We start from the raw sequence: 27147 nt of genomic DNA, 5'->3' as shown, positions 1-27147 counted from the left end.
TGCTGAACTTAAGTCAGCAAAACACAAGAATAAATTACCCTCTTTGGCTTTTGTGTATTTGCTGATGATAAGTTCCAGGTTCACGCACTGCTCCAATCTTCCAATCCCTTTTCTAAACCCGTACTGCACTGGGTATAAGATGTTCTTTTCCTCAACCCAAGCTTCCAATCTCTCTAGAAGGACTCGACTGAGGATTTTAATTGACGAGTCCAGAAGAGAGATGGGTCGGTAATTACGTGCCTCCGACTTAGAGCCTTTCTTAAAGAGCGGTACAATTATAGACTGGCCCTATGTTGGTGGGAGCCTATCTTCTACAGCAGCATTAAAATATCGTGTCAACATTGGTGCCCATAAAGTCATTTCATGTTTATAAAAATCCATAGGCACCCCATCTGGGCCTGGGGCTTTAACCCCTTTGCTATTTCTTATTGCCTCAATAACCTCAGTTAGGGTCACAGAAAGCTGCATTTTTTGCCATTTAAAACTGAGTGCTGTGTCTACAATTAAAATTGGCCCATCTAAATTAAAATCAGGAATAAAAATCCCAGTAAAATGGGCAATCCAGGCGCGACAACTCACGTGGGAGGTAATGTCCGGAATATTATCGTTCTTTAGAAGTGGACTATTTACAGTTTCCCAAAATAACTGTGATTTTTAGTTTCCGCAGCCATATCCAAATTAAACCAGGCCTCATTTTGAAGTTCTTTTTTCCTGAGTTCCAATGAGATCTTATCATTGTGGCGCTCCTCTTTAATTTTAACTGTATCTCTGGGCTTGGTGTCAAGAGCTAATTTTAATTTATTTAGTGACTGGGCACAATGTTTGTCAAACCACACCACTTGAATTTTCCTGTAAGTGAGTCATCATCGCTTTAATTATTTTTGTGAAGTTAACAAGGAAGTTACATGGAATCACTTTGGGTGCCAAACAGTAGCTTATTTCCCCTCTGCATTTTGAGAGTACATCCATCATGAATTGGGCAGGGTTGATTCTAATCCACTTTATTCTCATGCCGTTTGATCTTTCGGGTGTGATCCCTTGGACCTATCTCCCATATGCATTCGTTTTTGGCCCCCAGCCAGATAATACCGCCGATATGCTGTTGTGATCGCTCACTGGTTGCTCAGCTATCCATACATTGGAATAGACTGTTCCATTAGACACCAGAATATGGTCGATATTGGAGTGGGCATCCCTCCCTCTAAATGACGGGCACTCTACATTGTCTTTATTCTTTGTACAGTCTAGCAGCTCGAGATCTAATTTGGCTACTAGATTGTTCAGGGTGCTTCAATAGTTGGTATGCGGGAAGTGATTGTAAATAGTACTACCACCTCTATGGTATTCCCCTCAGTGTCCACAGATCCCCTTCTGTGCATGACAGCACGCTTGGATGTTAAAGTCTCCTGCCCAAATTATTACTGGGGGGTCACTTGATAGTTCTAATACTCCCTCTATAGCTCGCTCTATATCTAGTACAATCATGCCCCTGTTGGCTCCAATGATGTTGTTATAGAAATTTACTACAACTAAGTCCCTACCTTTGCCATGCACTAAACGCAGGATCGTGGGCCACCTCCACATAGCCACCAGGACTGAACTCAGTAAGAGAAGTTGATACCAGGGTCAATAGACCACCTTTTGCTCTTCCTGCCAGAGGTGCCATTGCTTCCACACCATATGTTTTATATCCCTCAACTTGTAATTGGGCTCTATACCATGTCTCCTGGAGACAAATTATGTCATATCCATGTGTAATAAAACGGTTCCAGAAAGGCGTGGTTATTTTGGCAGCAATTCCCGCTATATTCCAAGTAATGACCATGAGGCCTTCAACAGTGTTGTCAGATGTATTATCATGAGGTACAACCGGGTCAGGTCTCAGTAAGTTAACGTCCAGAGTTGTGTCTAAAACAGGGATTACATCTCGCTGGGCTATTTTATCAATTTTATGCTGGTCATTACTTACTGGTCTTGCTATGGGCCCCCCTACTGCACAGTTAGTACCTCGCAACCCTTGGTTAATTTTGGGCATTACCCTAGATGCATTTGCTTCAGGGTGAGGTAAGGTACTTAATTCCCTCAGTCAGTCGTTCTCATCTAATGAGGAGCCAAATATTTGGAATCTGTTATATGTTGGAATTGCAAAATTGGCCCATGGATTGTAAAGTGGGGTAGGGTCATAAACTGCGTTATGATGATTAAAGTTGGCCCATGGATTTTAGAGTGGGGTCATGAAGTGCGTTATGATGATTGGAATGCGAAGCTCTATGCTGATCAACAACCCGAGCTGTAGCATATTTCCCTGTCTGGCCCCTATAAAAGTAATGTAAAGGGAGCAAAGTTGTATTGTAATCCTAGTTAGATGGTACAGGTGCATTTAGAATGGAGTCTCTGGCCCAATCAGGGGTCCTTAAAATTTATGACTATACAGTCTCCAGCTATCTCCTTTTTACTAGGTCCCAGCCATCCTACTCTCTGTGTTGAGATGATCTGATTTGCCCCGCGCATTGGGAACCCGCAGTTTTGAGCCAGCCAGTGCAGTGTTGTATTCTTGAGGGTTTGTTGGTTTTCGAATTGGGTGTGTTTGAGTTTTGGAACGTTAGCGAGAATAGCTACATACGCGCTACTTTCCGGTGGTAAATTTATCACAGCAGGTATTATGTTGTTTATATTTCGGGCAGGTGTTGCCCTGTTTGTGCTGTTAGTTACTAAACTTTCCTTACCCCCTTGCCCCGCTACAGGTTTCTGCCCCACTGTTGTATTGGTAGTATTTGTGGGTAATTTTGTCGGGGCAGTACTTGCATTTATCATGGCTGGAGGACTGGCAATTCTTATTTCGCTCCTGGTCGAAGTGTTGTTAGATTTACCATTTGGGGCATTAATTATGGGCTGCTTGATGTGTATGCTGAGTTGTTCTAGCAGATCTAAATTTGCTATTCCCAGCTTCTCTAGATTCTCAACCTTATCCGTTAGTGTCCTCAGTCTTTCTGTCAGTGGTAAAGTATGGGATTTTACCATATGCTCTAACTGTAGTATTAGGTCCTCCATGCTAATAGGGGGTGAGGCTTGTTGAGCAGTGCCGTGCATTTAATTTAGTTGTAAATTTCTGCTCTGCTGTAATGTATTCCCATCATGCACTGGGACAGGAACAGACTAATTTGCATACAGCCAGGTTCTGAAACTGGGATGGTGCAGTGAGCTAAAAAACGGTGTTGGATCTAGCCCTGATCTTTTGACTGGGTGAGAGCTTTCTGCTTAACTCAGAGACTCTGTCCCTCACCACCCCTTTTTGTAAATATTTTTGTCCACCCTAAGCGTGGAAAGGTATTCTCAGATGTGAGACCCTTGCTCATTGCACCATCAGGATTCAAGCAAACCGGGCCGAAGACGGCTGTAATGCCAGAAACCGGTCCCCGGGAGCTTGTTTCCTTCCCAGTGTAAGAATTGGCTTCTGTAGTTTGGTTTGTCCTGTTCCCATCATGCACTGGGACAGGAACAGACTAATTTGCATACAGCCAGGTTCTGAAACTGGGATGGTGCAGTGAGCTAAAAAACGGTGTTGGATCTAGCCCTGATCTTTTGACTGGGTGAGAGCTTTCTGCTTAATTCAGAGACTCTGTCCCTCACCACCCCTTTTTGTAAATATTTTTGTCCACCCTAAGCGTGGAAGGGTATTCTCAGATGTGAGACCCTTGCTCATTGCACCATCAGGATTCAAGCAAACCGGGCCGAAGACGGCTGTAATGCCAGAAACCGGTCCCCGGGAGCTTGTTTCCTTCCCAGTGTAAGAATTGGCTTCTGTAGTTTGGTTTGTCCTGTTCCCATCATGCACTGGGACAGGAACAGACTAATTTGCATACAGCCAGGTTCTGAAACTGGGATGGTGCAGTGAGCTAAAAAACGGTGTTGGATCTAGCCCTGATCTTTTGACTGGGTGAGAGCTTTCTGCTTAATTCAGAGACTCTGTCCCTCACCACCCCTTTTTGTAATGTATTTCCCATCCCCACTTGTGTCAGGGTAGTTTGAGTTAGTCTCCTCTTTTTCCTTCTATATAACCTCCCATGTTTGTTTACAGTTAGCAGTTTCCTGGCGGGTGCTAGTTTATATTTGGACCGACCAGACCCCTGATCGTTTGTAATATGTAATGGGCTCAAGTTGGCTATTTCATCTGTTAAGTTAGTGTCGTTATTATCACAGTATAACTCTTCTCTAACGTTTGTCACATCAGTCACTATTGAGGGAGTGATCTCATTAGTCTGTAAATTGGGTGTTACTGACAACCTACTTTCTCGGGCAGTAAACACAGTAGGTGGTAACTGTTGTAAAACATCATCATAATCCTGACCACTACCCGGTAAGTCCACATAAGAATGCAGTAAAATTGAGTCCTGTGACATAGCTGTTATTGTAGACGTGTTTGTAGGTGCATTAGCTCCCTGTATAGGTTGAGTTATCAGGCACATGCTAGATGGTAATGAGAGGCGTCTTTCGGTGTTTTCTGTGGCGGTGACAACAACCCCAATAGTTTGCTGTAACATTTTATCAATAGCAGTTAGAGTTGGAAGTGGGGTTGTAGCCTGGGCCAGTTTCCTTGACGTGGATCGGGTAGACATTGGTGTCTTTTTGACCATGATTCCACTTAAATCCCTTGATGAGGTCTATAATGGGCAGTAAGTTTCTCACACACAGATCAGCAGGAATATTTTGTTGCTTTTCCTTGGATAGTGTCCAGTAGCGAAACCAAGGGACGTGGCCCAGACCAGGCTCCTCAGGCCTCGGAGGGCCTAAGAGGGCCTGCCCTTTGCCCGGGCTTCGCCCCGGGCACTCCCGCGACGCGGGTAAGGGGGTTTGATTTATGGCGAATCCGGGCGCGTGCAGTCACGTGGCGCCGCTCAGCCCCCTGGGGATGGTAGTCCTCCGCTCGGCGGCCGCTTTGGTGGAGATGCGGCGGCGGGAGGACTACGAGTCGGCAGGGCAGTTCAGGCAGGCAGCAACAGGGACAATGATGGTCACAAACTCGCAGTCGGACGGCAAAGACACCCACTCCCCCGATGAGGGGTTTGATTTATGGCGCCTCCGGGCGCGTGCAGTCACGTGGCGCCGCTCAGCCCCCTAGGGATGGTAGTCCTCCGCTCGGCGGCCGCTTTGGTGGAGATGCGGTGGCGGGAGGACTACGAGTCGGCAGGGCAGTTCAGGCAGGCAGCAACAGGGACAATGATGGTCACAAACTCGCAGTCGGACGGCAAAGACACCCGCTCCCCCGATGAGGGGTTTGATTTATGGCGCCTCCGGGCGCGTGCAGTCACGTGGCGCCGCTCAGCCCCCTGGGGATGGTAGTCCTCCGCTCGGCAGCCGCTTTGGTGGAGATGCGGCGGCGGGAGGACTACGAGACGGCAAGGCAGTTTAGGCAGGTAGCAACAGGGACAATGATGGTCACAAACTCGCAGTCGGACGGCAAAGACCAATTTGTACCCGAAAGCAGCTGACATTTCCGTTTTCAACAATATAACTACCATGTAGTCAGACCTTTGACCATTCAGTGAATGCGGGCATACTCATTCCCTCTGAGTGCTCAAACCCTTATACCATCTTATGTAGTAGAGACTTCTACCCTCAGATTTCTTACCTTAGAATTATCCCCAAGCATCAGACTGGATCTAGAAATTCTTGAGCAGTACCCATGTGCACTGTTAGGTGGCATCATTCGGCTCTGCGAAAGAAGTGACGTGATAAGTGTCTATATAAGTGCCATATCAGCGTGTTGACATCAGTTTGATTTCAGACCACAGCACTCCAACGAGTCAGCGCTAATCATGGTCACAGAGGAAATACCCAAACACTGGGACGGGGGAGGAAGAACCGTCCTAATACTACTTGACCTATCAGCTTCGTTGATACAGTGAATCATTTGGTACTGACGCAGCAGCTGAAGGCATTAGCCCCCTGGGGATGGTAGTCCTCCGCTCGGCGGCCGCTTTGGTGGAGATGCGATGGCGGGAGGACTCTGAGTCGGCAGGGCAGTTCAGGCAGGCAGCAACAGGGACAATGATGGTCACAAAATCGCAGTCGGATGGCAAAGTCACCTGCTCCCCCGATGAGGGGTTTGATTTATGGCGCCTCCGGGCGCGTGCAGTCACGTGGCGCCGCTCAGCCCCCTGGGGATGGTAGTCCTCCGCTCGGCTGCCGCTTTGGTGGAGATGCGGCAGCGGAAGGACTACGAGTCGGCAGGGCAGTTCAGGCAGGCAGCAACAGGGACAATGATGGTCACAAACTCGCAGTCGGACGGCAAAGACACCCGCTCCCCCGATGAGGGGTTTGATTTATGGCGCCTCCGGGCGTGTGCAGACACGTGGCGCCACTCAGCCCCCAGGGGATGGTAGTCCTCCGCTCGGCGGCCGCTTTGCTCGAGATGCGGCGGCGGGAGGACTACGAGTCGGCAGGGCAGTTCAGGCAGGCAGCAACAGGGACAATGATGGTCACAAACTCGCAGTCGGACGGCAAAGACACCCGCTCCCCCGATGAGGGGTTTGATTTATGGCGCCTCCGGGTGCGTGCAGTCACGTGGCGCCGCTCAGCCCCCTGGGAATGGTAGTCCTCCGCTCGGCAGCCGCTTTGGTGGAGATGCGGCGGCGGGAGGACTACGAGACGGCAAGGCAGTTTAGGCAGGTAGCAATAGGGACAACGATGGTCACAAACTCGCAGTCGGACGGCAAAGACCAATTTGTACCCGAAAGCAGCTGACATTTCCATTTTCAACAATATAACTACCATGTAGTCAGGCCTTTGACCATTCAGTGAATGCGGGCATACCCATTCCCTCTGAGTGCTCAAACCCTTATACCATCTTATGTAGTAGAGACTTCTACCCTCAGATTTCTTACCTTAGAATTATCCCCAAGCATCAGACTGGATCTAGAAATTCTTGAGCAGTACCCCTGTGCACTGTTAGGTGGCATCATTCGGCTCTGCGAAAGAAGTGACGTGATAAGTGTCTATATAAGTGCCATATCAGCGTGTTGACATCAGTTTGATTTCAGACCACAGCACTCCAACGAGTCAGCGCTAATCATGGTCACAGAGGAAATACCCAAACACTGGGACAGGGGAGGAAGAGCCGTCCTAATACTACTTGACCTATCAGCTTCGTTGATACAGTGAATCATCTGGTACTGGCGCAGCAGCTGAAGGCATTCGCCCCCTGGGGATGGTATCCTCCGCTCGGCGGCCGCTTTGGTGGAGATGCGGCGGCGGGAGGACTACGAGTCGGCAGGGCAGTTCAGGCAGGCAGCAACAGGGACAATGATGGTCACAAACTCGCAGTCGGACGGCAATGACACCCGCTCCCCCGATGAGGGGTTTGATTTATGGCGCCTCCGGGCGCGTGCAGTCACGTGGCACCGCTCAGCCCCCTAGGGATGGTAGTCCTCCGCTCGGCGGCCGCTTTGGTGGAGATGCGGTGGCGGGAGGACTCCGAGTCGGCAGGGCAGTTCAGGCAGGCAGCAACAGGGACAATGATGGTCACAAAATCGCAGTCGGACGGCAAAGTCACCTGCTCCCCCGATGAGGGGTTTGATTTATGGCGCCTCCGGGCGCGTGCAGTCACGTGGCACCGCTCAGCCCCCTGGGGATGGTAGTCCTCCGCTCGGCTGCCACTTTGGTGGAGATGCGGCATCGGGAGGACTACGAGTCGGCAGGGCAGTTCAGGCAGGCAGCAACAGGGACAATGATGGTCACAAACTCGCAGTCGGACGGCAAAGACACCCGCTCCCCCGATGAGGGGTTTGATTTATGGCGCCTCCGGTCGCGTGCAGTCACGTGGCGCCGCTCAGCCCCCTGGGGATAGTAGTCCTCGGCTCGGCTGCCGCTTTGGTGGAGATGCGGCAGCGGGAGGACTACGAGTCGGCAGGGCAGTTCAGGCAGGCAGCAACAGGGACAATGATGGTCACAAACTCGCAGTCGGACGGCAAAGACACCCGCTCCCCCGATGAGGGGTTTGATTTATGGCGCCTCCGGGCGCGTGCAGTCACGTGGCGCCCCTCAGCCCCCAGGGGATGGTAGTCCTCCGCTCGGCGGCCGCTTTGCTCGAGATGCGGCGGCGGGAGGACTACGAGTCGGCAGGGCAGTTCAGGCAGGCAGCAACAGGGACAATGATGGTCACAAACTCGCAGTCGGACGGCAAAGACACCCGCTCCCCCGATGAGGGGTTTGATTTATGGCGCCTCCAGGTGCGTGCAGTCACGTGGCGCCGCTCAGCCCCCTGGGAATGGTAGTCCTCCGCTCGGCAGCCGCTTTGGTGGAGATGCGGCGGCGGGAGGACTACGAGACGGCAAGGCAGTTTAGGCAGGTAGCAACAGGGACAACGATGGTCACAAACTCGCAGTCGGACGGCAAAGACCAATTTGTACCCGAAAGCAGCTGACATTTCCATTTTCAACAATATAACTACCATGTAGTCAGGCCTTTGACCATTCAGTGAATGCGGGCATACCCATTCCCTCTGAGTGCTCAAACCCTTATACCATCTTATGTAGTAGAGACTTCTACCCTCAGATTTCTTACCTTAGAATTATCCCCAAGCATCAGACTGGATCTAGAAATTCTTGAGCAGTACCCCTGTGCACTGTTAGGTGGCATCATTCGGCTCTGCGAAAGAAGTGACGTGATAAGTGTCTATATAAGTGCCATATCAGCGTGTTGACATCAGTTTGATTTCAAACCACAGCACTCCAACGAGTCAGCGCTAATCATGGTCACAGAGGAAATACCCAAACACTGGGACGGGGGAGGAAGAGCCGTCCTAATACTACTTGACCTATCAGCTTCGTTGATACAGTGAATCATCTGGTACTGACGCAGCAGCTGAAGGCATTCGCCCCCTGGGGATGGTATCCTCCGCTCGGCGGCCGCTTTGGTGGAGATGCGGCGGCGGGAGGACTACGAGTCGGCAGGGCAGTTCAGGCAGGCAGCAACAGGGACAATGATGGTCACAAACTCGCAGTCGGACGGCAATGACACCCGCTCCCCCGATGAGGGGTTTGATTTATGGCGCCTCCGGGCGCGTGCAGTCACGTGGCACCGCTCAGCCCCCTAGGGATGGTAGTCCTCCGCTCGGCGGCCGCTTTGGTGGAGATGCGGTGGCGGGAGGACTCCGAGTCGGCAGGGCAGTTCAGGCAATCAGGCAGGCAGCAACAGGGACAATGATGGTCACAAAATCGCAGTCGGACGGCAAAGTCACCTGCTCCCCCGATGAGGGGTTTGATTTATGGCGCCTCCGGGCGCGTGCAGTCACGTGGCGCCGCTCAGCCCCCTGGGGATGGTAGTCCTCCGCTCGGCTGCCACTTTGGTGGAGATGCGGCATCGGGAGGACTACGAGTCGGCAGGGCAGTTCAGGCAGGCAGCAACAGGGACAATGATGGTCACAAACTCGCAGTCGGACGGCAAAGACACCCGCTCCCCCGATGAGGGGTTTGATTTATGGCGCCTCCGGTCGCGTGCAGTCACGTGGCGCTGCTCAGCCCCCTGGGGATGGTAGTCCTCGGCTCGGCTGCCGCTTTGGTGGAGATGCGGCAGCGGGAGGACTACGAGTCGGCAGGGCAGTTCAGGCAGGCAGCAACAGGGACAATGATGGTCACAAACTCGCAGTCGGACGGCAAAGACACCCGCTCCCCCGATGAGGGGTTTGATTTATGGCGCCTCCGGGCGCGTGCAGTCACGTGGCGCCGCTCAGCCCCCAGGGGATGGTAGTCCTCCGCTCGGCGGCCGCTTTGCTCGAGATGCGGCGGCGGGAGGACTACGAGTCGGCAGGGCAGTTCAGGCAGGCAGCAACAGGGACAATGATGGTCACAAACTCGCAGTCGGACGGCAAAGACACCCGCTCCCCCGATGAGGGGTTTGATTTATGGCGCCTCCGGGTGCGTGCAGTCACGTGGCGCCGCTCAGCCCCCTGGGAATGGTAGTCCTCCGCTCGGCAGCCGCTTTGGTGGAGATGCGGCGGCGGGAGGACTACGAGACGGCAAGGCAGTTTAGGCAGGTAGCAACAGGGACAACGATGGTCACAAACTCGAAGTCGGACGGCAAAGACCAATTTGTACCCGAAAGCAGCTGACATTTCCATTTTCAACAATAGAACTACCATGTAGTCAGACCTTTGACCATTCAGTGAATGCGGGCATACCCATTCCCTCTGAGTGCTCAAACCCTTATACCATCTTATGTAGTAGAGACTTCTACCCTCAGATTTCTTACCTTAGAATTATCCCCAAGCATCAGACTGGATCTAGAAATTCTTGAGCAGTACCCCTGTGCACTGTTAGGTGGCATCATTCGGCTCTGCGAAAGAAGTGACGTGATAAGTGTCTATATAAGTGCCATATCAGCGTGTTGACATCAGTTTGATTTCAGACCACAGCACTCCAACGAGTCAGCGCTAATCATGGTCACAGAGGAAATACCCAAACACTGGGACAGGGGAGGAAGAGCCGTCCTAATACTACTTGACCTATCAGCTTCGTTGATACAGTGAATCATCTGGTACTGGCGCAGCAGCTGAAGGCATTCGCCCCCTGGGGATGGTATCCTCCGCTCGGCGGCCGCTTTGGTGGAGATGCGGCGGCGGGAGGACTACGAGTCGGTAGGGCAGTTCAGGCAGGCAGCAACAGGGACAATGATGGTCACAAACTCGCAGTCGGACGGCAATGACACCCGCTCCCCCGATGAGGGGTTTGATTTATGGCGCCTCCGGGCGCGTGCAGTCACGTGGCACCGCTCAGCCCCCTAGGGATGGTAGTCCTCCGCTCGGCGGCCGCTTTGGTGGAGATGCGGTGGCGGGAGGACTCCGAGTCGGCAGGGCAGTTCAGGCAGGCAGCAACAGGGACAATGATGGTCACAAAATCGCAGTCGGACGGCAAAGTCACCTGCTCCCCCGATGAGGGGTTTGATTTATGGCGCCTCCGGGCGCGTGCAGTCACTTGGCACCGCTCAGCCCCCTGGGGATGGTAGTCCTCCGCTCGGCTGCCACTTTGGTGGAGATGCGGCATCGGGAGGACTACGAGTCGGCAGGGCAGTTCAGGCAGGCAGCAACAGGGACAATGATGGTCACAAACTCGCAGTCGGACGGCAAAGACACCCGCTCCCCCGATGAGGGGTTTGATTTATGGCGCCTCCGGGCGCGTGCAGTCACGTGGCACCGCTCAGCCCCCTAGGGATGGTAGTCCTCCGCTCGGCGGCCGCTTTGGTGGAGATGCGGTGGCGGGAGGACTCCGAGTCGGCAGGGCAGTTCAGGCAATCAGGCAGGCAGCAACAGGGACAATGATGGTCACAAAATCGCAGTCGGACGGCAAAGTCACCTGCTCCCCCGATGAGGGGTTTGATTTATGGCGCCTCCGGGCGCGTGCAGTCACGTGGCGCCGCTCAGCCCCCTGGGGATGGTAGTCCTCCGCTCGGCTGCCACTTTGGTGGAGATGCGGCATCGGGAGGACTACGAGTCGGCAGGGCAGTTCAGGCAGGCAGCAACAGGGACAATGATGGTCACAAACTCGCAGTCGGACGGCAAAGACACCCGCTCCCCCGATGAGGGGTTTGATTTATGGCGCCTCCGGTCGCGTGCAGTCACGTGGCGCTGCTCAGCCCCCTGGGGATGGTAGTCCTCGGCTCGGCTGCCGCTTTGGTGGAGATGCGGCAGCGGGAGGACTACGAGTCGGCAGGGCAGTTCAGGCAGGCAGCAACAGGGACAATGATGGTCACAAACTCGCAGTCGGACGGCAAAGACACCCGCTCCCCCGATGAGGGGTTTGATTTATGGCGCCTCCGGGCGCGTGCAGTCACGTGGCGCCGCTCAGCCCCCAGGGGATGGTAGTCCTCCGCTCGGCGGCCGCTTTGCTCGAGATGCGGCGGCGGGAGGACTACGAGTCGGCAGGGCAGTTCAGGCAGGCAGCAACAGGGACAATGATGGTCACAAACTCGCAGTCGGACGGCAAAGACACCCGCTCCCCCGATGAGGGGTTTGATTTATGGCGCCTCCGGGTGCGTGCAGTCACGTGGCGCCGCTCAGCCCCCTGGGAATGGTAGTCCTCCGCTCGGCAGCCGCTTTGGTGGAGATGCGGCGGCGGGAGGACTACGAGACGGCAAGGCAGTTTAGGCAGGTAGCAACAGGGACAACGATGGTCACAAACTCGAAGTCGGACGGCAAAGACCAATTTGTACCCGAAAGCAGCTGACATTTCCATTTTCAACAATAGAACTACCATGTAGTCAGACCTTTGACCATTCAGTGAATGCGGGCATACCCATTCCCTCTGAGTGCTCAAACCCTTATACCATCTTATGTAGTAGAGACTTCTACCCTCAGATTTCTTACCTTAGAATTATCCCCAAGCATCAGACTGGATCTAGAAATTCTTGAGCAGTACCCCTGTGCACTCTTAGGTGGCATCATTCGGCTCTGCGAAAGAAGTGACGTGATAAGTGTCTATATAAGTGCCATATCAGCGTGTTGACATCAGTTTGATTTCAGACCACAGCACTCCAACGAGTCAGCGCTAATCATGGTCACAGAGGAAATACCCAAACACTGGGACGGGGGAGGAAGAGTCGTCCTAATACTACTTGACCTATCAGCTTCGTTGATACAGTGAATCATCTGGTACTGACGCAGCAGCTGAAGGCATTAGGAATTAAAAAGGCGGCTCTAACTCTTCTCACCTCGTTTTTCACTGCAAGGGAACAGAGGGTGTGTTGGGACAATTTTAAATCTGAGAGGTTATCCCTCCCCTGTGGAGTTCCTCAACGCTCAGCATTGTCACAAACTTAATTTAACATATATGTTACGCCTATGGCCAAGTTGACTAGGGCTCCCGGGCTCTCACTGGTATGCATAAAGAATTGTATGGTGGAGGGTCGGTAGACATCCAGAAACTTTTCCAGTGGTATTTACCACATCAGATTTTTAGATCTACCAATAAAGGTCTAGTCCAGATCCCCAAAATCTAAAAGGTCAGATGGGGAAGTAGAAGCCTCTCCTACCGAGCATCGAAGCTCTGGAATGAACTGCCAGCCACTATTAGGTTTCAGGGTTCCAGACCCCAGTTCAGGAAAATGCTTGAGACCTGGCTTTTCCCTTCACATGAATGAAGCTATTTTACCCGACCTCTGCTCACTCCCTTGCTATACACACGCCAAGACGTCTCAGCATTTGTGCTCTCAACAAGCTTTTTACTTACTTACTAGTTCTTTTCTTTCCACACCAGGAATTGTAGATCCGGATACAGCTACCTCCCAGTCAATTTTTTACTGACTTGTTTTTACATTTCATCAAAGCAGTAAGCATCGTTTACCACGCATGCATTGTAAACGCATGCAAACAAACGTGGCATATTCTATCAAAGCTAATTTTTTGAATTTCTTTTTCCGGTGTGCTAGGGATGTTCCCTAAAAAAAACACAACAGGTTTCAAAACCTGTGGTGCCTATCAAAGGCAGATGTCTGTGACAGACCCACACTTTGTTTGTTTGTGGTGCTTGGAGTGGGGTGACGACTCCAAAGCTTGAGAGTGCTGCAGCGCCATGAATCCGAAGATACTGCAGGAATGTTCCCTCAAATCCCTTGCCGTCAGACTACCCTGTGATGCTCTTTATTGTGTTCGAGTGGAAGATCCTAGGACCACTCCAGACATTTGTCGTCCAAGTCATTGGGTAATACCCAAAAGCATAAGAAATGCAAGAAGTTCAGTCCCTCTTTGACTTCATCATGCCGGTCCAAGTCCTAGGACGAACTACACCACTCGTGGCCTCGCTCCATCACAAAGCATATGCCTCGGTCCGCTCCGCGCCTCCCAGAGTTTCACGGAGTCGGAGGCCCCATACCCAACTCTGAGTTTTATGAGGCCATGCACCTCATGTTTGGTTGGCTCGATCCCCTTTGGAGCACCATTGTGTCCCATGGGCTAGATTCCTGCTGGTGGGATCGCCCTAGCCGCCAATTGGGCCCCATGGAACAGGAGCAACTCCGCCCGTGACGCCACAACCTTCCACAGAGCCTTTTCCAGTGCAGTTATTCCCTGTGCTGCCAATGTCCCATGGCGGCACAGACCCCATCGTCATTCCCAACTCTGATACGGAACCCAATCAGTGGCACCTGACCCAGATTCCAGGGCCAGCCGGTACCATTCCTTCTGAGTCGGAACAAGTGCCTCGGTGACAGTCAAGACAAAGGACTTGACAGCGGTGCTTCAGCCATGAGTCCCATTCAATGAAACCTTTACAGATGTCATGCTTGGGGCTTTATCAAAGCCCTGCATGGGGGTCCCCTATGCACAGGACGATTCTCCCCACTCCTTGAAACCCCACATTTCTCACCCAGCATCCCACCTGGAGAGCTTGGTGGTCGAAGCTTCCACCTCCCGAATTAACCCTGGCACGTTCCCTGCTACTCCACTTGATAGGGAATCCAAAAGATTGAACACCTTTGGTAAGAGGATGTTCTAGCACTGTGGTCGGTGAGCACTGCATGCCTTTTGGCCCGATACACCTACACTTTGTGGGATTAGGTTGCACAAGTCCTGCCCAAGGTCTTGGAGAAGGCCCAAGCCACACTCACCCAAGCTATTGCTGAAAGGTGCGATGCAGCAAAGTTCACCATCCAATGTGGGCTGGACATGACCAACTCGCTAGGCAAAGTGACTGCGTCACCGGTGGCATTTAGACGCCCTGCCTGCCTGAGAACCACTTACTTTTCAGGGGATGTCCAGGCTTCCTTTATGGGCATGGCCTTTGATGGCTCGTGCCTCTTTGGTGAATCAGCACTTGAGCGCTTAAAAACAGCACAGCTATGGCCAGGTCTTTAGGCCTATCCTTGGTTCCCACCCTCCCCCCCCCCCCAATCCCAGTCTGCCTTTAGCTCCTTCTGTGGCTACAGTAGGGGCTATAAATGGCTTATTTTTCCCCTCAGCCACCAATGTCACCAGGCTTTTCTTGACTGTGGATACGGTTCCTGCAAACCACTTGAGGCCACCAGTCAGAGGTCACACCTCTCCCGGCAGCTGCAACCCCCAAGCCCCGTAAGTTTCCCTTATAGCAGCATGAGCACCCAATGGGAGGCAGGATTTGCCTTCATCTGCCTCACTCGCAGTCAATAACAAGCGGATTCTTCAAGTCGTCTAGAGGGGGCTACTCCAACCTCTTTCTAGAACCCACCCCCTCACCATTCACCCGTGTCACATTCTCACAATCTGCAGAAAGAGGACCATCTCTACTTTTCTGTCAGGAAGTACTGGGTCTTTAGATTAAAGGAGCCATCAAGAGGGTGTCAGCATCAGAAGTAGGTTGAGGTTGCTATTCCCGTTACTTTCTAGTGCAAGGTCTCTTCCAAAACTGGGTAGAACTGTGGTTAGATCTGTTTGAGAATGCTCAATGTCAGCAGTTCAGCATGCTGGAGTTTGCAAGGTGGCTCGCGCTTGGAGACCCGTTTTGTCTTGAGTGGAGCTTAGGCCTCCTGTACACCTTTCTGCAAATACCTCTCCAGCCCAGAGGTCGGGCTCTGGTCATTTTTGTGGCTCCGGATTAAGCACAGAGAGTTCAAATGCAAGCACACTCTGTGAAATCTCCATACCCAACATTCTACCAAACAAAATGATTGAGAACCCTTTCTTCCTTCCTTCTGAAGGTAAAGACACCCTTTCGTGTAGGCCACAATATCACCTTGCTTACTTTCTTTGCTTCGTCTCAATATTACTATAATTTTCAAGCCTTTGTCTAAAGTTTGCTTTTGTTCTGTTGGATCCTGGTTATTAGTGGGGGTGGAAGACAGCAACTTATCTTGTGTGGAAGTGTCTGTTTACTAAGATCAAATAAATCCTCTGGATGCTGGACAGAGCCCACTCAAACCATAGTTGCTGTTTCTAATCCTATGGTTTCCAGATCCCGTCCTATGCCCCACTTTGTTTGCCTCACTGTTTCTTGTCACTTCAATTTTTGTAAAGTTTATCTTAAAAAGAAATCAGAGGAGAATGTTGGAGGCAGGGGAAAGTCAACACAAGTATTCAGGGATCTTGTCAGATGCACTAATGTTGCCTAAGCCAGTCAGACTGTCTGTTTAGCAATGCAGGAAATTGTGAAGGAAGCATCCACAAAAAATGCAGCTAGCAGGAGGTAGGTGCACCTTGTAAGAGATTGGGTTATTAGTTAGGAGTAAGAGCCCCTCTCAAATAATAAACGCAATCCCTGTCACAGTGATTCACAAAAGCCACTAGCTAAACCTGTGCTTAATCCTCTGGTAGCTTGACACAAAGCAGTCAAGCTTCGCTTAGAGGCAATGTATAAAGAATTTATGAAGCACTCAAACAGTAATAAAATGTAAAACGCAATAACCCCAAACCAATTTAGAAATGTACAGGATATTTTCTAAATAAAAGCATTAAAAAGATAAAAATCAAATCAGTAGTACAAGATTTAGAAGTTTAAGGAAACATAGTACCAAAAGGCCCGAAATACCAGCTGCAGGTATCTGGTTGTGCAACACAGGCAAGGGACCAGGTGTGGCTGCTGGGAGTTTCTTCTGTTATCCCTGGTGCTGGGCCTGTGCATTGCTGTGATGTGAGGCTGTGTGTCTCGCAACATTGGGTGCATGGAACCCCAAATCAGGAGTTGCATGGTGCTGCGATGTGAGGTCCTGCATCAGATCCAGTAAAGCTGCCAATTAGGAGCTGCGAGGTACTGTGATGCGCAAGGGCCTGCGTCAGTTTCGTTGAAGCCACAGATTACGAGCTTTGTGGTGATTCCGAGTCCCCGCGTTGGTCTGTGCTGCTGTACATCGGTTCCGGTGAAGCCGCCGATCAGGAGCTTAAAAGTGTTGCGGTGCAATGCCCTGTGTCGGATCCAGTGAAACCTTCCATTGCGCAGGGAGTACATTCTGACTCCAGGAAAGGGTCCAAGACCTTGAAGACCTCATTGGAGGGAGGGTCCGGACTCACTCCCACATAAGCTAGCAGAGGTAACCAGGTTGGTCCAGTGGGGTCTGGTCAGTTGGGAAGCAGAATAGGCTCCAAGAAGTTTGTTGTGACCCTGTAGCTTAAACAGGAAAGTCAACCGACCCTTGGAGGCACTTATGGGGATTCTGGGTTCAAGGCAAGCATGTCCAGTCTTTGTTTTTCAGACAGCAGGGCAGTCTTTCTCCTGACTCTTCCATAGGTTCACGAGTGTTGTGATGAGAGGGTCTGAGGGTGCCACTTTTATACCCAGTGCCAGCGTTTGTGTGGGTGGAGGTCCCTTTGTTTTCCTACCCCTCAATTGGTTCTGCCTCTTCCCCTGGGTATGGCTCCAAATTTTCTAGTGTGGCATTGGGCAGGCAGGCCTAGATGCCAGCTGCATTTGCTACTGACAGAGCAGGCAGCTGCACAAGTCAGGACATTGGTGGGCATAGCCCCTAGGATGCCCGTTGAAGCTCAGGAAGAGCTGACTACAACTCCTCTCTCTCTCCCCTTCCCCTCTTCTCCCCCCTCCCCCGGTCATCCAGCTCAGTAAAAGAACTTCCCCACACTCAAGGTGGCTTTAGTCACCGTCTGGAAAGAATACACATCACTCCATAGCGAGACATTATCAGTCATGTGATCCTGGACACTGGGAGAAAGGCACATTTGGTTTAGGCAGGAAAATACGAACTTTCTGAAAGTGACACTTTCAGAATAGTAACTTAAAAACAGACTATACCATAAAAGAGAATTTTAAATTACAATTGAAATGAGTGGAAGCAGTATTTCCCTATCTGCTACCAAAGTGAAGATATCACTTATTGAGTGTAATTAGGTAACCTAGTGTTAGTCTATGGCAAAGGTAGCTTTGCTACAGTGAAAAACTACGTTAGGAGTTTCTCACTGTCAGAATGTGTAAAACTTAACAACACATGTCCTACTTTTTAAATAACAGGCGTCATGCCCCTATGAGCCTTTAGGGCCCACCTTAGGGGTGACTTATAAGTGTAAAAAAGGAAGGCGTAGCACAAGGTTTATTTTGCCAGGTCATCATGGCCATTTAAAAACTAGACTACAGGCTGCAGTGGCAGGCCCAAGACATGTTTTACAGGGCTACTTTAATCGGTGGCAGGATTGCTGCAGCCCACTTGTAGCATTAAATATACAGGCCCTCGTAAAGTGTAGTACTGTTTACTAGGGTTCTATTAGTTAATTAAATGTGCAAATCATTGTTATACCAATTTTACCATAGCCCCAGTAGTTAACCACTGGTTAGCATGAGTGTTAGACTGGCATCTTTTGGCGTGTTTCCCCTCAGTTTTTGCTTTCTGACCTCCCGGTTTTGCTAGTGTAGTGTATCTGCTCACTTTTCTCACTGCTGACCAGTGGTAAAGTGCAAGTGCTCCTGTGGTAAAATGTATTATGGATCGGTGTTTCCATGATTGGCCTGTTTGATTTATATGTCAGTCCCTAGTAAAATACACTGAGTGTGCCAGGGCCTGTAAATCAAACGCAGTCAGTGGGTGGCAGCACTGGATTGTGCCACCCACCCAAACAGCCCGTAAATGTAACTCGGGCCTGCCATTACAGAGCCTGTGTGCAGTCTGAGACTGCCATTTCGACTTGGCAAATGCACACACTTGCCAGCCCCTAACCTTCCCTTTTCTATCATGTCAGTCACCCCTACGGTAGGCCCAAGGTACTCCTGTGGGCAGGGTGCAGTGTATGTGAAAGGTAGGACATGCCCTGGTGTGTGTGGCCTGATAGTGAATTACAGCCCATTTCGTTTTTCACTATTGCAAGGCTACCTGTTCCCCATAGGACAGAATGGAAAGTTTGTTTATAACATCTTATAAACATGACTGGCCCTGGGAACTAGGTAGGCAAACCAAGTTTAGTACACCTGGAATCTAAAGATGCATCTTTTAGTAAAGGTGATTTTTACATTCTGTGTTTGAAATTAAAACTTTTAGAAAGTAGGTATTTTCTTACCTAACCATCCAGTGTGCCTCTGCTGGATTTGTGGATTGACTGTCTGAGTTTTGGATGACAGGGGCTGGGGAGCAGGAGTGGCTCCGGATAGTCTAGGTGGGTCAGGAAAGGGCTGAATAGACCTGGGCTGCATTTAGAGCAGGGGAAAGGAGATTTCCTTGCACCTGAATGGGCCTAGTCTGCCTCTGACAATGCCGTCTCCCCCTCCTGCCAGGAAACCACACCAGAGAGAGTAGGTCTGGTTTTGGCGAGGTAAAGACACTCTCTGCCTTCATAGATCAAATGATTTTTTTGTGGTATAAATATTGGGGCCCAAACCCCTGAACTTTAGAACTCTTTTGGATCAAGAAGACTGCCAAGAAGAAGAGTCAGAGAAGCTGTGAGGTGGAGGAACCACTCTGCTGTGTGCTTTGCTGTGTTGACCTGCAGTGGCTACTTCTGTCTTGGGCAGGGAAAGGACTAGACTGGACTTTCTGCAATCTACTTTTGTGAGTTTCTCCAAGGTTCAAGAAGTCTCTGGAACAGCAAAGACTTCAAGTTCTTCTGCCTTCAGCATTGGGGACAGTGTGTTTTGTGCTGCAACAGAAGAAAAAGCAACTCTACGCCGTCTACGATGCCACTGCCAACTCCGTGTCCTGAAGGCACCGCAGTGTGCTTTGCCGAAACACTGCACCGTGACCCTGGTCTCACCAACGCCGCCTGCTGCCAACGCCACCCAACCGCTGCTAACACCGCGCCCAGTCGCACCGCACTCTGCACCGCCTCACTACACGACGATGCCTTGGCCTCCTCGACAATACCGCTCCACGTCGAATTGACGCTGCTGCTTGCACCTTGGTTTAAGGGCACCGCTCGTAATGTTACACAACGCACCGCCCTTATGCCGCACCGCAGCCTTGGCCTATCGACACCGATGCCATGAACTCCAGTTTATAATAAATTGGAGACTGTGGAGAACCACTGCCTATGTGATGCACAGCTGTTGACACCTTGTGTCTCTAGAAAATTAAAACACTCTTTATCGATTGCAAATTATATGTTTATGTATTTTTCATCAATAATTAATCCATTACAATCTTTTCAAATTTTACAGAATTACAAATTACTATGCCTGACAAAGTACAGAATTAATCGCATTCTCATCTTTACAAGCCTTCTTAGTAATAATTCCAACTCTGATGTGAAGTACAACAAAAACTCAATGATTTCACTGTGTTTAAAACATCAATCCCAATGCATTTCAGGTTCTTCTAAATGTTATGTTATGTTAATGGGGTTGCTTATATAGCGCACGGCTACTCCGAGGAATGTCCCGGCGCTTTCTAACCCGCAACTGAAAAGGAGAAACAGAACAAAACAGCTTACTAATTATAAAGCCATGTTTTCAAAGCTTTTCTGAAGGCAAAAAGATTGGAGGTACGACGGAGATCAACAGGAAGGGAGTTCCAAAGTTTAGGGGCAAGATGTTTAAAGGAGCGTCCTCCTATCCTGGCCCTCTTAATGGGAGGAACCGTTGCCAGGCCAAGACTTTCTGATCGGAGAGATCTGGTGGGTTTGTAAAAAACAAGCTGTTTTTGAATGTACGAGGCCCCAACCGAATGGAGTGCCTTGTGTGTCAATGTGAGAGCCTTGAAAGTAATCCGCTTCTTGACAGGAAGCCAATGAAGGGCAGAAAGCAGCTCTGATGCCCTAGCTTGCCGAGGTAGGCCAAAAATAGCCCTAGCCGCGGAGTTTTGGACTACCTGAAGTTTATGCAGGAGATAATCCGGTAAACCCAGGTAGAGAACATTCGAGTAGTCGATCCTCGAACAAATCAAAGCCTGTACTGTCAGCTTCCTGTGAACTAGAGGAAGCAGAGGAAGGAATTTTCGCAGCATTTTTAGCAGACCGAAACAGGTGCTGGTGAGACCTGTGATCTGTACTTTCAGCGAAAGGGTGTTGTCGATTTTGATCCCCAAGTTTTTCGCGACCACAGAGGAAGAAGAAGGTGGAGACATGCTCACCGGCCACCATTCCTGCCAAGGCGGATCTGCCTGACAGCCGAAGAAGAGCACCTCAGATTTATCAGGGTTGCACTTGAGGCTGCTTCGCTGAAACCAGTCGAAGACAGCCCCAAGGCAACCACGGATGCTCTCCCTGTCAAACTCCATGCCCTTCTTGCAGGTGAAGAGAAGCTGGGTGTCGTCAGCATATGATATGATCTGGGCACCCATGGACTCCGCAAGTACCGTCAGTGGAGTCATGAAGATGTTAAAAAGGATCGGGCTCAGCACCGACCCTTGTGGGACTCCGACATCCATAGGCAGCACCTCTGCGGAGTAAGGAGGGGCCCAAACCACTTGTCTACGACCAGCTAGGTACGATCTTAACCAGCTAAACACCGTCCCACGTAGACCAATCTCATGAAGTCTTCTCAAGAGGGCCTCATGTGGGACGGTGTCGAAGGCCGCCGACAGATCCAACATCACCAGCATTACTCTTCCACCTGCGTCGAGAACTTCCTTAATGGCTTCATTAACCTCCAATAGAGCGGTCTCAGTGCTCAGATTGGAGCGGAAACCAGATTGGGTAGAGTGGAGTAACCCGTGATCTTCCAGAAAGGAAGAAAGCACAGAATGGACGTGCTTCTCGACGATCTTCGCTAAACTGGGCTGGAGAGATATGGGCCTATAGTTAGCATGAATCTCTGGATCGAGGCCTGGTTTTTTTAGGAGGGGAACAACCATTGCCTTCTTCCAGGCAGGGGGAACATTGCCGCTAGACAAGGATAAGTTCAAGACCGGGTAGATCAGGGAATTTAGAATCTTAGCATTGCTAGCAAGAAAACTCGCCGGGCAGGGGTCAAGTGGAGAACCTGATTTAATCCTGAGTAAAAGATCCAGAGAGGTAGATTCTGATAAAGATGGAAATTCCGATAATGTGGGGCATGTGTCAGATGGAAAAGACATCAGATTAGAGTCAATCATATATACATAGGGAGCAGCTGGAGGAAAGGATTCCTGGATCAATTTAATTTTAGTATTAAAGAAGATGGCTAGCTCCTTTACCCAAGGTTCGGAAAACTTATGCTGGGCAGAACAGGATTTGGGAGACACAAACTCTTTGACGATGGTAAAAATTTCTTTACAAGAGTTTGACGCAGATTCAATTCTGTTGGTGAAATAATTCTTTTTAGCCTCAAGGGTAGCAGCGTGATAAGATTTAATCAATAGTTTGTAAGCAGACTTAGCTTCCTGATCGTACTGTTTCCGCCATAGTCTTTCAGCTGACTTACAATTTCGCCGGACAAGAGCAAGTGACTTAGAAAACCAGGGAGCCGAGCTGCGCTTGCTAGATGAACGAGGCGTAGAAAGAGGGGCAAGATCATCAAGCCTTTCAGTCAGCCATTTCTGAAAAGTTTCAAGGTCCCTCTCCAGATGGCCGGATAAGGTACAGGGATGTTCGTGATATGCTTGAGCCAGATTCTCTGGGGTAATTTTGTGAAAGGGTCTACTAGGGTGCCTAAGTTGGTCTGAGTTAATACAGGAAGTTTTACTTCTACCTTGAATAAGAAAGCTGACCAAAGAGTGGTCCAACCATAAAACAGGAGTGGGGTGGGACATCGTAAGGGGGAAGGTGGAAAATACCTGGTCAAGAGTGTGACCCTTATCATGAGTTGCACTAGAGATGAATGGTGTTAGGCCGATAGGAGCAGTGATGTCCATGATTTTGATAGCCTCACTGTCCGACTCGACATCCATGTGGATGTTGAAATCCCCAAGCATTATACAATGTTCCACCTTTAGACAAAGAGTAGTGATAGCTGATTGAAGCTCATCAAAGAAAGAACCTCGCAGACCAGGAGGCCTATAGACTAGGAGCCCTGAGAAGGATTGGTGCAGGGAAAGTGCAATGGAAAAGGCAAGGGATTCGCAGCCAGAAATGGGCGAAGAAGGAATGATTGCACAAGCAATGGATCTTTGGACTACAAGAGCCACACCTCCACCTTTCCCCAGTGCCCTATCCTGTCTATAGACTATATAGTCGGGTGGAATGGCTGCCGTGATGTCAGGGTTAGAGGACTCATTTAACCAAGTTTCTGTGAGCATAAGACAGAGTGGTTTCTCAGCAGTCAGTAACTCAAAAATGTCCAAAGCGTGCCTATGCAATGAGCGGGTGTTTAATAATAAGCACTTAAAGTTATTAACGGGGAGTACGTGGGGTGCCTCAGAAGCCCTATATATGTTAGGATACCAACCACAACCAGGACAGCGGCATTTGCCTTTATAACGGCCTGGAAAAACAAATCGACAGAACGCAGTATTTGAATTATAGGATATTAGTTCACCTGCAGAGTAGGTAACCCTGTGGCCAGAATTCACCACCGCACCGTCCGCTGCCGTGACGCTGACGGGCGCAGGCAGGCAGGACTCTGGCACGACTCCGGCGCAGATCAGGCGCGCCCGCTGATCGCGTCCGCTGTGCGGAGTCATCCCTGTCCGTTTTTATGACGCTGAAATCGCGTCACGAACCACAACCCGACCCGAGATGGCCGCCAAAACCGGTGCTCTGCTCTCGGCGTCAACACTCGGCCGAGAGCAGGTCCGGATCAAGAGGGGAGGGGGCGAAAAGGGGGTCTGAAGAGCTACTGAGCGCAGGGGGTCACAATACACCAATTCAGCTCTGGTGTAGCCCAAAGTAACAAAATACACAATTCAATTTTAAAATGTTTAAAATAGGAGGAAAGGCAAGAGACCTCCCGGCTTCCGCCTCAGGAGGGTGAAAAGTGCGTGCAGAGTTAGAATTACCAGCACTCTCCCTTCGCGTCCCTTTTATGACGCTGAAATCGCGTCACGAACCACAACCCGACCCAAGATGGCCACCAAAACCGGTGCTCTGCTCTCGGCGTCAACACTCGGCCGAGAGCAGGTCCGGATCAAGAGGGGAATTATATAAATGAAGAAAGTGTATCCAAATCTTCAAGTCCTCTTCACGGACCTACAACGCAATATGAGAAGAGCTAATCATGCAAATGACAGCAGGTAACAAAGATTTCATGAATACAAATGTCAAAAAGCTATTTAGGATTTGCACTCCAAAACAGTGACCACGTGAAAAATACCCAAATAACCAGGCTTCTAGGCGGCTGGAGGCTCAAAGATAACCACTCTGTGCTGTTAACAACTCTAAGTCAAACGAAAAGCAATAAAGAAATGCATACCCAAGTGCACATGAGAAAATTTCACACGTGAACTACTAGAGAAATCTACTCCAATTGTGGGTACTCCCGTGTCAATTGCATACCAGCAACCAAGGCAAAAAAGTCACAACCACCTGGTCTCACCGACGACACCATCTGACACCGCTACTGAGCCGCTACTCGCACCGCGACCTGAAGGCATCACACACCACGCCGCTGCATTTTGCGCCGCAGCACCCGATGCCTGCCGACGCCAGGGCTCCCGACTTCAACAGAGAGGAGTTCGATCTGCAACGTGTGTGACTTCGAGGGCCCAACGACTCCTGCACCGACCTCCGGAACAGACGCCTACAGACACAGTGCTTTCGGAAGCTCGATTGATTGATTGATGTGGATTTGTAAAGCGCAAATTGCTGCCCTGAGGTGCCAATGAGAGGTCGCCGATGCCCTGCATTTCTACAGGTACTGTTTTGCGCGTCTTTCCAACACCGTAGCTGCCCAGCGACGCCGCGGTCAGCCAGAACTGTTTGGATTTGTTCGTTCATGACGCCGGGATAGCCCCCGAAGGAACTATCGACATCATGGAACAGTTTTTGAAGGATATTTTGATAACTGAAGATTTTTAAGTACTGTAGTGTGGATTTTTATCGTTTTTGGTCTTGTCTTAATTATATAAAAATATTGGATATTTTTCTAAACTGGTGTGGTGTACTCTTGTAGTGCTCACACTGTATTACTGTTGGTTATGTGCAAGTGCTTTATATGCTGCCTCTAGAATAAGCCTGACTGCTCGTGCCAAGCTACAAAGGGGGTGAGCAAGGGTTATTGTAGGAGTGTAACTCCCTTATCCTGACTAGGAAGAAGGGTCCCTATTTGAACAAAGGTGCCAGCCATTGTGTAGTATTCACATTGCCAACTCGAGACCCCCATTTCTAACAAGGAGTGAAGCAAAGTCCTAATGCCAACAAAAACGACTTTAGTAAAAACGGGGTAGTGAAGGTAAAAATTCAGGGGGGAATACCACATTTAAGTTGTCAGGTTTAAAGCAACTTACTCATTTCACAAACATAAGGAAGAATTAGAAAAAGAGGGGTCCGATAATTAGGTAATTTACAGTTTTGTAGGATTTTCCAAACTTTTCATAAACACAACCGAGTTTTTAGAAGAAACATTCTCAGCCTACTTAGTTTTTAATGGGAATGAGGCATGCACTTATTATTTTTTTAATAAAACTAAAGCAATGTGTTGTAATGCACTGTTGTTTACAGATAGCACATTTTTCATTTAAATGGGTAGAAAGATTACACAGACCTGCAGTTTTACTGATAAAACTGTTTTGCACACAAACGATAATGTGTGGAAATTGTGCTCCAGTGAACATTTATCATTTGTGTACCATCAAGTAAAGTGTTTTGATCATATTAAATCTTTGTTTCCATCACACTTCAGACTTACAATGAAATTCGCTTAATTTCTGCTTTCCTATCTGCTGAATGTATACACTTTTCTTTTACAGGTATTTATATTTTGTTGTTACCAAGAAATTACATCCTACAGCCTTTCCATTCACACTCCTTGTACATAATTAACTTTACTTTTCATTTCCTGGATGCAAAGTGAGGGGAGTTTTTAAACACCAATTCTCAATTATAAAAGCAGCAATTAGTCAGAAGGCACAGCCTCTGTCTTTGAAGCATTGCAAATGTGACAAGATAAATACAGACTTTAAAGGCATTTTTAAGTATTGCTTGGACTTTTGCGAACCACCAAAAATCAGCTTGCGACCCAGTTTGGGAAACAGTGGCATAGAGGAAGCTTCTCGATTCTTGTAATCAAACATGTATTATCAATATGGTATGCACCAATTAATGCTATTGTTTTCTTACAGGTGAGAACTCACATATGGGAATGGATATGATTGATAACGACCAGGGTTCAAGCAGCCCCAGCAATGATGAAGCTGCCATGGCGGTCATAATGAGTCTTTTGGAGGCAGATGCGGGATTAGGTGGCCCTGTGGATTTTAGTGACTTACCGTGGCCCTTATGAAGCCCATATTCTGCTTACGCAACTTCTACTGTATCAAAGTGCATTATTTGGGGTGAAAATATGTGTACCCTGTAGGGCTGGAAGACCTAAGGGCCATATTATCAAGAAAGGGCAATACATTATCACCGCTTTTATCAGCAGGAAACTGCACCTATAGGGGCGATAATGGGTTTGATAATGTGACCTTGTGAATTCCCATAGAAGCCCAGGTTAACACCAGAACCTGGGCTTCTATGGGAATTCACAAGGGCATATTATCAAGCCCATTATCGACGCTTTAGCGGCAGTTTCCTGCTGATAAAAGGGGCGATAATGTATCGTCCTTTCCTGATAATATGGCCCTCTGCTTTTATGTACACATGTCATAAAAGCCATATCGAAGCACACAAGTTAGCATATTGTGTCTGATTTCAGGCAAAGTGGAAAAAACATTTGCTAGAGTGTTCATCATGTTCACCAGATTAGTTGTGAATAGCTGTCATAAATTATATATTTTGTTTGTGTTATTTTTTAATCACTGTGCAAACGAGCACTGTTATCATCTGTAGCTTTTATACTCAAATGGTCTTTTCAAAGGTCTGTTTTTACACTGCAAAATCCCTGTGGGTATTTCTAATATTGTACCATAAAACTGTTTATTTCTTGTACTCATACTTTCTTATGAATATGGTAAAAGTGTAACGTATTTGTTAAATATTTTTAAATAAAAAAATCAATTTTACCTTTCCCTTGCTTATTTTTTCAATATGTATGACTTTATATAGAAATTTACTTTTACCATTTTGCAACGCTCTACCTAATGGGGATTACTACTCCCCTTTAATGTACTATATTTATCACCACCACAACTTTGCAAAGGTGGCACTGTCTTTCCAATATTTAAAAGGAATCCAAATTTAGGCAGCTGTAACTCTGACATCCACACATCAAAAGGCCTAAGTAACATTTGGTGTATTAAGATCAG

At 49.2% G+C, this 27147-nt stretch overlaps 1 protein-coding gene across 2 annotated transcripts in view; it reads left to right on the top strand.

Annotated features, from left to right (window-relative positions):
- The window catches only part of BMAL1 (basic helix-loop-helix ARNT like 1), a 415934-nt gene extending 389032 nt beyond the window's left edge, over positions 1 to 26902 (top strand). For both annotated transcript variants that reach the window (XM_086955926.1, XM_086955924.1), the window contains one exon: positions 26023 to 26902. In XM_086955926.1, coding sequence (XP_086812052.1) covers positions 26023 to 26183 — 161 coding nt within the window. In that variant the 3' untranslated portion in view covers positions 26184 to 26902. The remainder of the gene's footprint in view (positions 1 to 26022) is intronic.
- The last annotated feature ends 245 nt before the right edge of the window (positions 26903 to 27147 follow it).

This window comes from Lissotriton vulgaris, chromosome 2_1 (genome assembly GCF_964263255.1).
Source record: "Lissotriton vulgaris chromosome 2_1, aLisVul1.2, whole genome shotgun sequence".
Lineage (NCBI taxonomy): Eukaryota > Metazoa > Chordata > Amphibia > Caudata > Salamandridae > Lissotriton > Lissotriton vulgaris.
Note: the sequence above shows the minus strand (reverse complement) of the source record. Positions and strands in the feature narration are given on the sequence as shown.